Genomic DNA, 17,917 nt, shown 5'->3' with positions numbered 1-17,917 from the left:
TGATTCCGGCTGTTTTGCTCGGAGGGATGGCTGGGAGCCGTCGGAGCTTGAAGGTGAGTGTAAAGCTTTCGTGTCCTCCGCGAAGAGCCGGAGCGGCGATCGCCACGGGGTGGGCCGACGCCTCGGTGACGGTGAACCGAAGGAGAGGGTCTTCCCGCCTTGGGGAGGCAGCGTGTCTAGCGCAGCCCCGTCCCGTCTCAACTACTCAAAAACGAGAAAGAGCAGATGATCTTTCGCTGCGGGCCCATGCTTCCCGAGTACTTTTCCGACAGTGTGTGGTATGTTGTGAGCCACCAGTGAGCAAACGCGGTTGTATTGTGCGAGGAACAACGTGTGAAGCTCTGCGACTTGCAGGTGTCGATACAGATCCCACATCCATTGTGTTCCTTGATGTTCGGGTAAATAATGCATGGACAGATAGTTCGCATGTCTTACGCTGTTATCTGACGGTTTCTCAGGCAGTCAGTTCCATCCAGACCCGTTCATTTCCATCTGTGATTCTTCTCTCCTCCCCGCCTTGTTTTTTTAGAACTAAGAACTAAAAGTATGGAACAGCAGTTATGCAGTCGTTTTAATCTGTCAAATCTGAGTGGTTCCCAACACATTTTGGCTGGTGCCAAAATGACCATTCTTAGCTTGTTTTAAAGCACATACTTATGTAAGTCTGTCCTTCCTCTGCAAAGGCCTGTCTTTCCCTTAATACCCACTGCTGGCCTTGCCAGTGTTTCTGTGGTAAGGGTGCATCAGCAAAACAATCTGTCGGAAGACTAGCTGTTCTGTGAGGGAGCTGAATCAGTCCTCTGAGCTGGATTTCCATGTGGGCATAAAAATGCAAGTGTGAGCACAAGGGAGGGAATGGTTACAAAGGGCAGCATAGGCTCTTGCAGGGGAAGCACAAAACTTTTCACATGAAAGCGATTAAATAGCTATCACCTCAGGTCGTGGTTCGGGGATGGTTTAGGCTAATCTAACTAAGTGCTGTCACACTTCTACCCCTTGCCCCATAAGAAGCCCTATACCCTGTCTTCCAAAGTTCTGTCATTTCTCTGATGGCACAGTGCACCCAAGTAAAGCAGCTAATAGTAGAAACCTAATGAGTGTTAACACAGAAGGTAAATCACGCTGATTCAAAATACTGCATCCAAATTGTCTTGAACTGCTTTCACAGCTAACCTGATATGTTGTCTGTTTACTCTGTCTGCTTTACAGCCCAGTATTGTAATATAAGATCACATTGTACTTCTGCTCCTTAGGGCTTGGATTCTTTGGGTTTTGTATGACAGCAAGCTCACTGAGTGAGCCAAATAATTAAAATTTTTCAGTTACAAGAACTTAAACATTTCTAAGTCACATAAACTGAAAAAGTAACGTACTCAAGGTAAACAATGAAGCTTCCATAAAATATGTCAAATTATATATACTGGATCAGTAGATAGTTTTGAAAATCTGAATATCCGAATTAGCCTTTATTTTTGCCATTGTAGAAATCTCATAATAACAAAATGTTTCTTCTTCATAACTTGATAGACTGTTAAAATAAGGTATTTTATAGTTAGCGCAAATCGAAATAATTTGATGACTACCGTTTATCTTTTGCATGCTCATATAATTTTTATTGCAGCAATTCTTTCAGGTGAAAGCAAAAGTTTGAGAATGTTTTATTTTGTTATTCCAATGATTAGCATAACAGTTTTGTTTTGTTTTGTTTTGTTTTAACTGCCATTAGCCCAGTAAATTCATCTTGGAGCTTACAGGGTGGGGGTTTTTTGTGCTCTGTGATACAGAAGCCTTATTAGTCTAACAGCAAACAAAACCATTATTTCAGATACAAGAAGTCTTTAAGTTATATGACTAAAAAGGCCAAAACTGGGAGTTCTGCTAGATGTCAGTAAGACAGGATTTTCTCACTTCTCTGGCTATAGAGAATTGGATTTTTAACTTCTACACCTGGAGGACAACAAAATCAAATCCTATTTAACCAAGATTTCTGAGATGTAAAAGTGATCTTAATCACCCTATATTAAGTTTGTTGATCTGATAAACAATGCTGTTTTCTTTCTTAGCATCAACCTTAAGATGAGTGGCTGCCGTGTCTTTGTTGGACACTTAAGCTCACGCGCTCGGGAACGGGATGTGGAGAAATTCTTCAAAGGATATGGACGCATACGAGAAATCCATCTAAAAAATGGATTTGGATTTGTGGTAAGTAATACCTTGTTTTCCTTTCTCTTGCGTGCAGGTACGAGTCTTGCTAGGCTGATGCCAAGGAGAGAAAGATACTTAAGAAATGGAAAATATTAATATACATTTCAGAGTGCTTTTCAGATGTTGGGATTACAGTTTGTTGTGGTTTAAATCCAGGCAGCAACTAAGTACCATGCAGCAGTTTGCTCACTCCCCCCCCACCCTGCTCCAGTGGGATGGGGAAAGAGAATTGGAAAAAGGTACAACCCGTGGGTTGAGATAAGAAGAGTTTAATAATTGAAATAAAATAAAATAATAATTGTAATGGAAAGGGAGATAAGAGAGAGAGGGAGAGAATAAAACTCAAGAAAACCAAGTGATGCACAGTACAGTTGCTCTTCACCCACTGACCGATGTCCAGCCTGTTCCCGAGCAGCAATCTTCCCTTCCCAGCCAGTTTCCCCCAGTTTACAAACTGAACATCATGTTCTATGGTATGGAATATCCCTTTGGCTAGTTCGGGTCAGCTGTCCTGGCTGTGCTCCCTCTCAGCTTTTTTTGCACCTCCTCGCTGGCAGAGCACGGGAAACTGAAAAGTCTTTCACTTGAGTAAGCACTGCTTTGGAGCAACTAAAACATCAGTCTGTTATCAACATTATTCTTATACTAAATCCAAAACACAGCACTGTACCAACTACTGGGAGGAAAATTAACTTGATCCTAGCTGAAACCAGGACACAGTTTTACCTGGTTTTGGCCAGGTTTTGCTCAAAATCTTGGTAATATTCTAGCTACGTTAAATACATTGTCTGATCATAGTCTTCCATGGATTAAAATTTTATCCTGTATTTCTGAAGACAGTATAAATATCCTGTTATAGCATTACAAAACTTGACAAAGTCTTGACTGGGAGAAAAGTTCATACAGAATCACTTATGTTCCTTTCTTGCTCCTTCTATTCTGCTTGGTTGTATCTCTAAATAATGGCCTGACATAGAAGCAAAGTAGTTGGCTAAGACAACAGGTGTAATAGGTGCTTGCTGTTGGATTTCAGCAGCACAGCTTTTAACTCTTGTGCAGCTAAAGTTAGGCATATTTACTATCAGTATATGTTGACAGGGCATATGTGTGTGTCAGACTATTAAATGAAATACACAGTTAATTGGATCTTACTTTCCTACCACTGCTTTCTAGAGCTCTATACTCCTAAACTGTTGTCCAAATTTTTACAGCTTTACAGGTTCCCAAGTTGACTCAGGATCAGTCTGTTTCTTAACTGTTTTCTCCTGAGAACTGAGAATCAGCTGTTCTGCAGCACTGAGTTCAAACTGGAAAGATTGATACTGCCCTCACACTATGGCAGGCTTGTATGCCGTTTGTTCTGCCAAGATCAATCCCTTGGGTGAAGCTATGGAAAAAGAACAAAAAAACCAGGCTTACTTTAGTTTCATATGAGTATTACTTCTTGACTCCTACATGTGCTGATTCCTGATTGCCCTGCAGGATGAGCTACTTCTTGTTGACTGCCAATAGGTAAATACCTCCATCTTAAAGTCTGGAAGGTAAATGGCCAATCTAGATGTGACCCTGAGCTTGTTTAGTGCGTTATCACCATTTCCAATCGCTGCTATTTCTCAGTCACCTTTTCTCTGAGCATTCCTCTTCTCTTCTTGGGCTGGGCTGTTGACTCATTCAGCAATGACTTCTGTTCGACTCCTGTACATGAGTCAGCCAACCCTCCTTTCTCTATTCTCCAGTTCCTAGGCAGAAGCATTTTGTTTTCAAAGCTCACTAATAAGCTTGAATAATTGTTCCGTAACTCTGTCTAAAAGATTTAATAGTTCTCTTGATGAAGAATTTTTTCCTTAACATCTGAACAAAACTCCCCTCCCCCCCTTTTACCTGTCATCCTGTCACTGTGCACCTACATGAAGAAAGCACTTCCATCATCTCTGTAACTGTGTTTTAGGTTTTGGAAGACTCTGACTGGATCCCCTTCAGGCTGAATGAACACAGCACTCTCAACCTTTCTTTGTTCTCCAACCTTCTGATCAGTTTTGGTGGCCCTCTGCTGGTCCCGCTCCAATTTTTCAATGTCTTTCTTGAGCTGGTGGGACCAAAACTGGACACAGTGTTCCAGGTGTGGCCTAACAAATGCCAAGTAGGGTGGAATAATTGCATCCCTGGGTCTGCTGGCTGTACTCTTACTGATGCAGCCCAGGACACAGATTGCTTTCGTTGCGGCAAGGCCACGCTGCTGACTCACACTTAGCTGACTCTCCACAAGGATTTCCATGTCGTTTTCAGCAGAGCTACACTCCAGCCACTTGGACCCCAGCCTGTTCTGCTGCTTAAGTTTATTCTATCCCAGGTGCAGGACTTCACACTTATCTTTTGTTAAAACTTGTGATTCTTGTTGGCCTAATCTTTCAGCCTATTGAGGTCTCTCTGTGTGGTGGTTTTTCCTTCTGGTACATCTATTTCTCCTCCACTTTGGTGTCAACCACAAAATTGGTGAGGGTACACCTGGTCCTGTCATTTAGATAATTTATAAATACATTGAATAGCATCCTTTGCAGTACCTCACTTGTCATGGGCTGTCAGTTCATCTTTGTTTTTGGTTATTTAAAAATCTGTATTTACAAAACCTCTTACAAAACCGAGTGATTTTGATTGAACATTGTTCTAGTGTTAACAGCATGTTTGATTGAAATCATTGCTCGGTCTTTGAAAACAATTCTATTTACTTAAATTTTGTAGATTTCAGTGCAGAATGTTTTCAAACTTCAGATCATCAAGCTAGTAAAGCTAGATAGACTTGCAGGCATTCAGTTTGTTAGAAACTAGCTGAAATCATGGGAGCTGTAGGTGGTAACTATTGATACTCTTAAATGCTGGGCCTAAATGAATTTTCTCAAGATAATCTTTGCGTCATCATGCAAGGATGTGTGATGTTTCACTTGGTAGCGAAACAGATTTCAGTGCAGAAAGGGGAAGATTACTTAAGTCAGTATTGCTTCTGAAAAGCTGTTTATGATTATGCAAACGCGTTCTTCAACTTGAGAAGCTTCTTTTCTGTTGTTCATTGCTCTCAAGCTGCAGTTCCACAGTTGTTTTTTCCATCCATACTATTGGTTCAAGCAGTCCCTACCTAGCTGCTTGTTCCCACTGCTTGGTTGCTTTCCTTTCTCCCCTTGCTTCACATGGTGTTACCACAGTTGTACAGCCACATAATGAACCTACCTGGGAAGCTGATCTAGTTGAAAAAGAACACTGTCTTTTTCACCCCGCCTCCTGCACAAAGTGTGCTGTTTTTCATCTGGATAGGTTTCTTGACCTAGTTTCCTGCAGAGCTGTACAAACAGCTTTGCCAAGAACCCATGGGCTGGACAGTGGGCAGAGGCTACTCGGGCTGACTAAAGCAGCATTACTGCCAAAAGCAAAGCGACAGACTCCGTTGCAGCAGTGTATGGAATTGCATATTATAGCTGATCCAGACCCACAGGTGGCTTGTGCTGAAGAGGAGCTTATGTTTCTTACTCTTCTTACACATGCCTTTTCGCCAGACTAGTGAGCTGAATTCACTGAGAAAAAATCAGAAGGGCTTTTTTTCTGGTTTACTCTTTCTTTGCCAATTCAGTAAGAATTGAATCGGCCTCCGAACTCTTAAGAGGGTTATACAGGATTTCCGTGTATGTAGGGCTGTGTTTTAAACTGTATGCCTTGAAGTAATCCCCCCACCTCTCTCTCCAGAAGTACTTTAGACTTTTCTGTAATAAACCAGGTCATTTAATTAATATATTTTATATAATAGTTATACTGCAAATAGTTATACTGAAACAACTGAGGGAGGCTAAGGGAGTTTGCAGGGTGGAGGGAGAAGAAATGGTCATGAATGGGAACATCTTGGCTTTTCAGTCATAGATTTACTAGGAATCCGCTTCCTTGTTCGAAGTTCTGGCTGATACTTGCTGCAGAAATGTAAAATTTATAAAGAATACATGTCTTCTAGTATTTGAGTGTACTGTGAGGGGAAAATACTTCTTTATTCCTATTTTCTTTCTAGGAATTCGAAGACCACAGGGATGCTGATGATGCAATTTATGAACTAAATGGTAAAGAGTTGTGTGATGAAAGGTAAGCATGATACCATAATTTCCCTTAAGAACAGCACAAGTAAGTGCTTTCCATCCAAATATAGTGCATTATCTTGTGCTCTGACACCTGTTTCTTGTGCCTCTGTGGTGGGATACACCTTCCATAATTTTATCTAAAGAGATTCACTGGGATCCTGGCTACAGTCTTATATAAGGCAAGGATAGTTTGGGACTGGAGGAGGGGTGGTTTGGAGCAGGGCTGACTGTTTTCTCCGCTTGCACTTACTTCTCCTTCAAAGCTAACTCAAGGTGTTGTCACTAGAAATATTAGTAAAAACGAATTGAACTTACTGTCTCGACTTCAGAAAATAAGTTGATGATAGCCTCTCATCATTTGAAGCATTGCCCTTCAGTTTGCAACAATGTGGACTATAGTCATTGTATCTTACAGTAATATTTATTTTGATTGCGGAAGCTGGGTTTAGGTCATTAGATTGTTACTTATTTTGGTAGTCTTTTGGTAGTCTGTGATTACTCTTGGGCTCTGGTTGAGTAAATTTAATTGTTTCAATCTGAATTGCAGACCCATGACAATTTTCATGGAAGTCTGAGGGAGATGAATGAGACAAGAGAATACCACTGTTCTGGCTCTTTAAGAAATGCCAGTGAGTGCGTTATAAATCATTGCTTGCAAGGGCAAGATAATTCTTGCTCATGCACATGTCCTTCCAGTTGCGAAAGATTTAAGTCAGTGTCAAATACTTAAAGTGTGTGTTTTATTTTTTGCTTGCTTGTTTTGTTTTGTTCCTATCATAAGGGTTACAATTGAGCATGCTCGAGCCCGAAGAGGAAGGGGCAGATTCCCACAACGGTTCAGTTACTACCAGTCGCAGAGCGGATCTAGGTAGGTGGTCTGGACTCTGTTTCCTACAAACACAGTAACTGAAGAACTGTACTGAAATATCGTTTTCTTCTTGTGGTTGGAGGTAGGGATCCAGCTCTGTTTCCTTGTATAGCTTCACGAAAGCAGTTTTATGTTCTCAAACCTTAGAGGTCTGTTACTATTATTTACCTCCTCTGGCTGAGGAGAATGGATTTTAAAACAGTTTAACTGGCTCACAGAGGTTCACAAACCTATTATGAAGTGCTCCCTCTCCATGTTGTAGGCACTGCATTGGTCTTGCTTCCTACTATTGCATAAATGATGAGAAGGAGTAATGCTGCAGTTGGATTGGCTGTTTTTAACACTAAATCAAGAAAAATGCCAGAGCTTCTCTATTCAGGCTTTTGTCATTAAACTGAGCTTACAGGCTAAGTAGAATTATTGTAGAGCAATAGTTCAAGGTATTTACTGTCTAACCAAGCTTTCACGTTTCCAGTTGTATGGTTATCAAAATGCTTACTACAGCACAGCGTACAAAAGGAACCGTATTTGAGAAACGGTGCGGGGGCACAAGATACTAGCATGTGCAGAAGTGTTTAAATACCAGTTGACTAAGTTTGCTGACTGAGCAGGTGCCTTGCTGAAGGATAACCTCTGTCCGACAACGGAATCTGGAAAACAGGATATAGCTCATATCTAGAACACCTGTAGTGGACATATAGTATTGGTGGAGTTTGAGCCAATGGTGAACCTTGCGCCAACTTGCAGTGGAGTTTGTGAAAGTTCTCCAGATTTGCGTATATTCCACCAAACAACTACACACCACGTCTTTGTACTTTAGATCTACCTGTATGAAGTAACTATGTATAGAATAATTTACTCTGTAGAAACATTTATAGCTGTGGCCTATGCAAAGTAGAGTTTGGAAAAAAGACAAAGACTTAACTGACATAAACCTCTGCGTTTGTTTCAAAATCAGAATTGCTGCCAGTTACAAACCAGTGTCTGGAACATCTAATTTGCATATGCAAGTATGCTAATTAGATTATTTTTTCTTTAGCGGCAGTAACCTTGATGCGGTATAATTGGTCCGAGGTCCAGGCTAAAAGTGGACTTTTAAAGTAGGAAGTGTGATTGAAGGTCGTGGGCATCTGACGTTGTAGTCATGTTCATGACGTCAGACTGCCGATGCCAGACAGGAAGAGACTGCGGTTTGCAATAATGGAAAAATGAGACTCAGCCTGCCAGTTTTGGGACTCTGGGACCTCTGTTTAAATACCTGGAAGATCTGGATGTTCTGAAAAAAATTGGGACACTTTGAGGTATGCACTGAAATGAAATTGCCTGTGCTTCAGTGTACAAATCAATACGCACAATTTAGGATTGTTTCTGTGGGAGGAGAAGGTGAGAATAATTTTCTCTAAGGTCAGTGTTCTTGATTCTTGAATTTTTTTGTAGTAATGCAAAGTAGTGCCATTGTTAGAATGCTGCATTACTTATCGAAGGGCTGGCATACCTTTTTCTATAGTTCTCAGATCCCCTTGTATTCAGAATGACTAGGATTGGGAACAGAAATGACCTGCAAGGGCAATATTCTTTCCAGATGTCTTAGTCTTCTGTATGAACATTTTTCAAGCCACATTTTCGTTTTTGAGAGAGTCTTTTAATTTTTGGTTAAGTGAAAAATACCGGCTTTCATTCAGGAACTGTAAACTCCCACAGTTATTTCAGGGCAACCAGTTATCTAGCTCTCATTTTACTAAAATAAGATTGTTTCTACCCACAAAAATATCTAATATAGGTCATGGTGGCATTTATAAATATTAACAAGTGATCTGGAATTTAGAAGCATGAACTAAAATGCCTTTAAATTGCACCTTCTATCTCCCTGACATGAAACAGAATTTATCCTACGAACTAAAAAAAAAAAATTAAAAATTGCCATTTACATGAATATCCTCCGAAACCATATGTATGAGCCAAGCCTGTCAAATACCAAAATTAAACTAATTCTCTTTATATTGTTTTCATTCTACTAGGCACTTATTTCAGTGTATCTAGAAAAAATGGCAGCTATGTTGACTGCCTTGCTTCATCAAAATCCTTTTTAATCCCCTTGTAGCAGCTCTCTTCTTGTAGCGAACTCTTAAATATATTACTGACTAGGGAGAATCAAATCTGCCGTCCAGCAACAAGGAAATACTTAAATCTCTCAGGAAACTATAGAAAATATCAGATTTCTTAAGTTCTAAATTCCTTACACTGGAGACTTTTTTTTTTTCCCCACCCTCTGAACTCTTCTAGCCGGTATGGGCCCCCTGTTCGTACTGAACACAGGATCATAGTTGAAAACCTTTCATCCCGTATCAGCTGGCAGGTGAGTTAATGTCTTATCTTCTTTTTTTACACCTTATTTTCCTGCTCTGTAAGTAGACTGCTCTCAGCCTAAATTCTTAATAAAGCCATCATAAATATTTAACCTGAATAAAAAATAAGCAAAAAAGCTTTAGTGATTGCTAAAAATTAGCATTCAAACACTTAAAGAAGTCTTTTGTTTCACAGCTGTGCAAGTAGTTCTATAACTAGATTCTGTAGGTGGGAACTGATTCTTGCTTACTTGTGTTTACCAACTAATAAAACTTTGGAAGACTGTAGGTTGTTTCTAGATTATTGAAGCATAGCATCCATTCAAACTATGTCATCCTTTTGTATTGTTACACCTGGAAGGGCATGCCTCTGTTTTGAGTGAAATTTATGGTCTTTTCTTAGGTTTTGCAAAACATTTTTGTGACATGATGCATGATTGAGGAGTCTGGTAATATGTCATTAATAGAGGGAATCTTAAGAAAGCTACTGTGTAAAGTATGCTTACTGTAGTTATTTTTAGAAAACCCCAAAATTTCAGTAATTGTCTTTTGAAGCTTTCTTACCACCTTTTTTTTTTTTTTTTTCTTTCACCCCTTGCTAATATTTTGCTAATTTGTAGCTGGCTTTTAACAGAATAACCATATAATCAATTCCTTTAGTTGTGTTCTGCATAGTTTACAGTCTATAGAAAGTTTACTTTTTAAGGGCGTAGCAACAGATGCTATTTACAAAAGGTGAATGAATAGTGGAGTTTAGTCTTGTTTATTAACCTTTATATTCTTTGAATAAAGAGACTTTTAATAAGTGTACTGGAAGATGCGGTAGAACATGTTGAATGTTCAAAGCCTTGATCTTGCAGCTAAATCCACATGAGGAGGCTGTTAGGCTTGCCTGGAGCTTTGCTGATGTGTTTCGTAAGAGCTTGGGTACAGTCCATGCAGATAAACGGTTGAACTAGGTTTGTTTATCTTCTGCATGACAGGTTCAAAAGGTTCATAATTGTACAGTTGTGTTAATTATTGAATAACTAAAAAAAAAAACAACTTCTGAGTTGATGTGACGAGCAAGTGAATTTCATCTAAATATCTTCTGGCTATGCTATGCAGTTAGGTATATGAAGAGATTGTTATAAAACACAGCGCTTGGAAATGACAGTAGGGACCAGAGAAGTTAGCTAGAATGGAATGTTAAGGAGAATAAATCCTATAATGCTGTTTAGTGTTAAATTCATAACTTGAAAAAAAATTTAACATTTCTGTAACTTTCTTTTACTTGTGAATATTTATAATGGCTTTATGCGTACTTACCATTTTAGACTGAAGCTCACCCAATTCAGATTTCATACTGATGAATCTTTAGGATTCTAATTAAATGTTTTAATGACTGTCTTAAATACATGGTAAGTTAGCATAAGAGACTTTACTTCTTGATACCTGCCTAAATAGAAATCACTTGAAGCTAACATCCATATGCAAGCCTCATTTAATTTTGAAGCTGTACTGCTTTGACACTGACTATATTGTTTTAATTTCTTTTAACTATGCTACTTACACAACAGATTAAAATAGCTAATACATTAACAGTAGTGGCATTATTCTTCCTTTCTAATCCCTGAGCTTCTAGCAAGCACAGTCAGTTTGGAACCTTGCTTTAAAACTTTCATCTTTGGTGTGTGCAGATCCACATGCTTTGAGAACTGTTGTCTCCTTTTAAAAGTTACTGTCTTGGGATATTAAACAAAACAAACAAACCACAAACCAAATTTCTATTCAGATCAGTTTCCTCAAATTGTTGACTGTATTGTTAATAGATAATCTCATATGTAAGTAGTAGACAAACTGTCAGAGTTCTCCTTATTTTAGCAAACACATATTTCTGCCTGTTCAGAGCTTTCTAACCACTCTAACCAACCCTCATTAGTTTTTCAGTATCTGAATTTTCATGCAGTTGGGAAAAGTAGATCTCTGTTATATGCAGATGTAATTTTTAATATGTGTTTTTCCTATTTATGGTTGTCCTATACCTTATTCTCCTTTGCTGCTAAGGACAACAGGGTATTCCTGTGCTGTTTAAAGAGAACCAGAACAGTAAACTTAGGATAAAATTTGACTGTTCCACTGGTTAAGTAAAACCAGATAACTTTAAAACATTCCCGTAATAATAGCAAATGCTCTGTTGAGCTTTTATAACACAGGCATACTTGCTCTCTTTTGAGCATTAATGTTGGCATCTTAATCATGTTGACATTACTATTACAAGTGATATTTCATGATGATCCTTAGGATTCAGCATAGAGTGTGGCAACTCTGTAGGAGCCTCAATTTTAAAGCCTAAAGCTCTTGAATTAGAAAATAATTATGTAGATTAATATTTTCTAACTTCCTTTTGACTTACTGGTCCTGGTCTGGTTAAGCTCTCATTGACTTGAGCAGAACCAAAATTTTGTTCTTCATCTCTAAATTGGGATAAACATACTGAGGTTGAAGTATTACTTTCAATGGTGCTGTAGGGCCCATTTTTCATTTGCTATTAAGGTTTCTTTGTGTTAATCACGTGTGAAACAAGGAAAATATCTACTAGTTTGCATATGCTGGTTTTAAAATAAAACTACTGAATTTTAATTAAAAGATTAGATAAAACTAAGCCTTCTTATGTTCTGTGGCAAATGTTCTAAAGTTTTTCTTGGCTTTTTGTTTTGTAGTCTTTTCTTCCTTAAGCATATTTCTAACCACGTGCATTTTGAACCTCTTCTAACAACCTTGATTTGGTTAACCCTCATTTTTCTTGTGTGGAGGAAAAAGAACCAAAGATTTGGGGGTTTTCTAGTGGCTGAAATTCTGGGATTTGGCCTGTTCTGAATTTTCCTTTTGGTTCCTATGACACTCCTGTTTTTTGGCAATCTAGATCTTGGTTTGCCTGGGTTTGATCTCGGTTGGCTAGCACAGATCATCCTCGGGTTCTTTAGCCACTTCTGGAGACTATGTCCAGTGCTTTCAGGGCCTCTGGTACCTCCGTGAAGCATATTGCTATGAGCCATCACTCTGCCTTTCTCATGTAAGAGAGTTCCTCTTGGCCAGCTAGGTATTGGACAAGCAGCTCTTTGCTTAAGGTACCTTCTTATAACATCTGCCACTTCTGGCATGTTGCGGTAAGTAGTCTGGGATTCTAAAATACCAGATACTGTTTGGTAAAAGTACTGCTTGAACTTATACAAATGTTGAGCTTTTTAGCGACCTTTTACATTGTTTGTACTTTATCCTATTGCTGAGCAAGTAATTTTACAGTGTCTGCATGTTTAGACTCTGTTAAGTTAAATATAAGGGTGTCTATTGACGTGGCACTGTAGTGTGACAGATACTCAAGTGAAATACCAGAAGATTTTTTCCCTTTGTAAAATTATTAATTACATAGTAATTACACCTTTTTGCTTTTAAGTTTGCTGTGAAGTTGGGGGAGGTGAGCATATAGAATGAATTTATCTATGTATATTAGATTGTCGTTTAACTGGGGTGTTAGTCATGAAAATCTGCATTTGATACTGTTGCTTTTCATCTGTTCTGATTTCAGTGCCTATGTTGGTATTTTAAGTGTTGCATTGTGTTTTCATAACAGCTGGGTTTGGGATGCAGCGTTATTTTTAAAGCAATATTTTATTCACTGTAGTTGTAAAAATGAGGGATCCTTTCTATATGCAGCTGCTGTTACATAGGCTGTTTCAGAAACTTTTTTCTAAGTTACACGTATTTATAAAAATATAAAAGCATTAAGCAGTTTTAGCAGAGAAAGTTTTAGGGGGTATTACTGACTGCTAGCTGACTCATTTGTGTCTTGTTAAAGGCTAAAATGTTAACTTTTGCTGCAGGACTTGAAAGATGTCATGAGAAAGGCAGGGGAGGTCACCTATGTGGATGCACACAGAAACAACAGGAATGAAGGGTAAGTTCATTTTGTGTCTTAATCTGTATGATAACTGAAACTATTAAAGGCAAGATTATCCTTGTAATAAAAAAGAAATGAAACATAAATCTATGGTATGGCTTAGATGCTGAAATTTCTCCAATTTAAAAAAAAAAATTAGAACCTAAACAAACTGGCAGTAAGTAGGAGTTCAGTCTCTACTCTCTACCATGAAAACACTGTGCCAAAGGAGAAAGGGAAGGGAGAATACCTTTCAACAGTTGAGTTCTGCTGTCTTTAACTTCTAGTTATTTATGTATAATCATTTATGACCTGACTCCTGAGGCTGAAATACCCCCTGTCTGTCGCTGCTTTGCACTGGTTCAACAGTTAAAGTCATGGGAAATGAACATCACCGATCTCCATAGGGGATACCTAGCTGCCTGCTCTCCATTCTTAATTCTCCAGACTACAAAGGTCCTGCACGACAAAGCAGGAGAGAGGGAAGTATGAATAGAGCGTCTGTTCTGGGAAAACAGTGCTCTAGGGCCACTGCAAGCAGATGCGACTTAGACTGTTTTTGAGAGGAAAACAAATTAAAAAAAAAAAGGGCGGGGGATTTTTCTATTCACTGTTAAAAATCTAAATAGGGCAGGAGAGACTACAAGTTTATTTTGTTTCTTGGACAGCTTTAGAATTCAATTTAGTAGAGGAGTGAAAGATATTTCTTCATCTGGTGCAGGTTTGTGTAGCTTCTTGGATTTTCTCCATCTCACTGCAGATGAGAGTTCTGGTAATGTTTAAGAAGATGGGAAAGGTACGGATGGCTAGGAGTGTTAGTGTCATATTTTCCTGTTAACCAGGTTAAAAATTAGCTTTCAGAAGATAAAATACCAAACTGTGAATCAACAGATTGAAAAAGGCCCAACCTTGTCCTCCTTGCTTTTTCAGTTTCTCTGAAACTTTTTGTTTTTTTCCTGATGGTATACAGGGTTGTGGAATTTGCATCTTACAGTGATATGAAGAGTGCACTGGAAAAATTGGATGGCACTGAGCTGAATGGACGCAGAATTAAACTGACTGAAGATCACAGAAGGCATAGGTATGTCACCTGACCTGATAAAATTCTGCTGAGGGCATGGATTTGGGTAGTATCGATGCCAAAGTTTTATTATCTAATTCTTTGGCCCCAAGCTAAGTATCACTGTGGAGAACCACTTTCTAGCAGTGTAAACATTTAGATAAGAACTAACTTGCTGAAAACAGGATAAATAGAACACTTTTGGATGAGAGTAAGGAGTTTGTTTGTTTGTTTTAGATAAAACTTGATATTTAAATGAAAGTACTTTTAAAAAAATATGAATTTTGGTATTAAAAGGCTTTTAATTTAGTGGAAAACTGCTTCACAGTCCTGTGAAGTGTCTCTCAAATAGTTATGAAAGCCAATTTTTTCATGAGAATAAAACAAAAACAGTTAGCTTGCTTGCATTATTCCCAAAGCAGTTCTGCCATTTAGTCATTAAAAAAACCGTGGGCGTTTCTAGAGAGAATAAATACCACAGGTATGAATTTTCATTTCTGTGCTTTTCTTCATAAATGGCTAAAAATTTGTTTGTCTCCTCCCAGGGCAGGGGAAGGTATCTTTTATTAGGTAGTTCTTACTTTGCCAAGCTAGCAGAGGATAAGATGTCAAGGCTAGCAGTTCCTGCTAGCCTTGGCCTAAGAAGATATTGTTGTAATGGAGCATAACAGAAATCAAGCAGCACTCTGAAATAACTGAATGCTGTGCATAGCTTATTCGGATGTTCACGTGGATGTGCTGTGCATACAAAGTAGTTGAGAATTTAAATTGAGTATTTTAAATTTAGTAGGGGGTGAGACTACAGCCTTTCATTGTGTTTCTCTAGAAGCAGATCTCGATCAAGGAGTTACTCAAGATCTCGCAGCAGGTCCAGGTCTACAGGATCTTCCAGATCAGACAGCCGGTCCAGGTCCAGGTCAAGATCAAGGTCCAGGTCCAGGTCTCGCTCTCGATCCCGGTCCCGATCTCGATCCCGCTCTCGTTCTCGCAGTCGTACGCCTAAAAAAAGTTACTCCCAGAAAAGCCACCGCTCCAGCTTGCTAGCTTCTTCCCCATCTCCCTCTTCTTCTAAAAGAAAATCTCGTTCTAGGTCGAGCTCTGCTCATAGCCGTAGTTAACCTGCTTTTAGAAATCTATTAATGCATTTAATTTGATTCAAGTTTGTTGAAGACTTGAGACAAATTATACATGAGAACTGGGAGGGGAAGAGTTAACATGATGAAAGGGTAACCTCCTCTTACATTGCCAAAGTGCCTGTCATCAAATAGGCCATCTCTGTGAGGAGGGGCTGTCAGCTTTCTCCTTTCAGTGAAGTCTGGAGTGGGAAATCTTTTTTATTTTTTTCCCTGCTATTAGTAAACATTTCTATCATAGATATATTATGTACACATAATGCTGAGGTAATGGGATGAGACAATACGCTGCTTTCTCCCCCTCTTGCCCCGCACTTTCCCCTCCACCTCCAAGGCCTTTGACTTCCAAAATACTATGTTAGCTTTTGTCCTTGGTATTAAGTCCGAGAACAGGAAGTATCAATTTTATTCCTTTAAGGTTCTGTGGCTACTTTTCTGTGTGAGAACGAATGGACCAGCTGAATTTAGTTGAGAGTTCACTTTTGTCCCCATTGCTTGGCCTTACAGGCTGTTTAAGTTCCAGCTTTAAATGGTGTTGATAATATGCTTAATTTGCAACAGACTTTCAGGAATACACATTGGTTAGTTGAATATTGCTCGTTTGGATAGTGAATCGATACAATGATAAGCAGTAATGAAAGCTGGAATTTCTTGTTAAAAGGAGGCACACCATCCAGATGTCAGGATTATTGGGAATCCATTATAATAATTTTCCAGTAATTCACTAGTATGTCGTATTATATGTAGAGGCCTTATTTGACAGGTGACTCCATAAAATTGCACAGAAATGTCAATATGCATGTCCATGTTTTTGATGTTTATAAAAGTGACATAGCTTTCATACCCAAAAGTATGATACTGAATAACATGTGTATGACTAGCAATAGTCTTGATGGAAAGGAAGGTTATTTTAGTAATGCCAGCAGCAAAAAAAATCCCAGGAAAAGTGTAGTCAGCTGTGACAGGAAAAGTTAATCATGTTAAAGCATAAAGAGGGTAATTTCTTTAAATCTCCTGAATGCACAGTTGTTTTGATTAATAGAAATTTCCACTGCAAATACTGTTCATTCTTATAATTTGGAATTAGATTTTTTTAACTTCTGTATTGTTAAAGAAGGGAAACACTTTTTGGAGAAATATGTAAATTAATCCCAAAGTCTTATGTGTGTTTAAATGTACCATTCCTAATAAAATAAAACCTTTTTCTGGCTTACTTTGCAGTTTTGTTTAGTAATGTTACTGTTGTTCACTTCATACAATCTTGCAAACATGATCACAAGGAAATTTATTTGAAGGCGTACCCATATGGAAGCAAGCAAAATGTAAACTAGAAACCAGTTACGACACGTAAGTAACCAGATGCTGACTAATAGGAGGACAGGATAGGATTTTATTGTCGTGGCCATCAGTGGCTGTTTGAACGGATGGCAGATAGTAGTCTTTCTGCAGTCCTTGCAGACACATTTGCGTGATACCTTCTTGTCCACCAGTTCAACAGAAGAACCAATAACCAAGTGGCCATAGGTGTGAGAATCTTCCTATAGGTAAAATCATTTGTTGCTTTTGAAATACAGTTCCAGAAATTCTTATACTGCCCACACTACTTCTGTGCATCTGAAGCTTCAAGGCTGACACTCCTAGAACAAGTTACTGCTAATTATGTTCTTTGCGTGCTTGCCTTGATGTGATCTGAATATGCTACCAGTTCAGAAAGAACACAAGGAACAAACAGAAATCGCTTTGCAGAGGAATCTTACTAGATATGACTGTTGGGAAAGCTGGGGTATGCTCAGCTGTGTTAAATGTCAGCGTTGCTTGCTTTGGTAGTTGTTACACTATGAAAAAAAACTCCCAAAAATGTCCACTGCCTAGCCTAGTACCTTTGAGATTGGCAAGTGCAGTATTGGAGACCTTGTGACCACAGCATGCCTATCTTGCAAATTGTTTAAATATAGACCTAATGTAGATCTTGTGAATTTCATTACTTCTTGATTCTTTATTGTATGTCATTTCCCTTCCATAATTTTCTGTTGATTCAGTCAGCAGTGGCAACAGTAAGATGAATATAGACTAAAGAACTAGCCTCCCCTTCCCCCCCAAACACCTTGAGGTTATAAGCAAGTTTATAATTGTTGTGGTTGCAACCATAAATACATACAGCTTATTGCTGAACCTAAAGCCTGGTCTACCCATAGTTTTGTGTTGCTATTAATAGTGGTTAGAAGTACATTTATTTTTTTTTTAACTGACTTTAAATTGTATGATTGAACCGATA

General features: G+C 38.7%; 1 protein-coding gene across 3 annotated transcripts; it reads left to right on the top strand.

Annotated features, from left to right (window-relative positions):
• The first annotated feature begins 2,069 nt into the window (after positions 1-2,069).
• Positions 2,070-16,859, top strand: LOC104164968 (serine/arginine-rich splicing factor 5-like). Of its 3 annotated transcripts, none has more exons than XM_009704457.1 (7): positions 2,070-2,202; positions 6,251-6,321; positions 7,099-7,185; positions 9,469-9,541; positions 13,394-13,467; positions 14,420-14,530; positions 15,336-16,859. In XM_009704457.1, the coding sequence occupies exons 1-7, from the start codon at positions 2,077-2,079 to the stop codon at positions 15,625-15,627; spliced, it is 834 nt and encodes a 277-aa protein (XP_009702759.1). In that variant the 5' UTR covers positions 2,070-2,076; the 3' UTR covers positions 15,628-16,859. The 3 variants fall into 3 exon arrangements, with proteins under 3 accessions (XP_009702759.1, XP_009702762.1, XP_009702760.1); XM_009704460.1 differs by having other exon boundaries at positions 2,077-2,202; positions 15,366-16,859; XM_009704458.1 differs by having other exon boundaries at positions 2,077-2,202; positions 15,357-16,859.
• The last annotated feature ends 1,058 nt before the right edge of the window (positions 16,860-17,917 follow it).

This window comes from Cariama cristata, unplaced genomic scaffold (assembly GCF_000690535.1).
Source record: "Cariama cristata isolate BGI_N322 unplaced genomic scaffold, ASM69053v1 scaffold22517, whole genome shotgun sequence".
NCBI lineage: Eukaryota > Metazoa > Chordata > Aves > Cariamiformes > Cariamidae > Cariama > Cariama cristata.
This window is presented reverse-complemented; position numbering and strand designations above follow the sequence as displayed.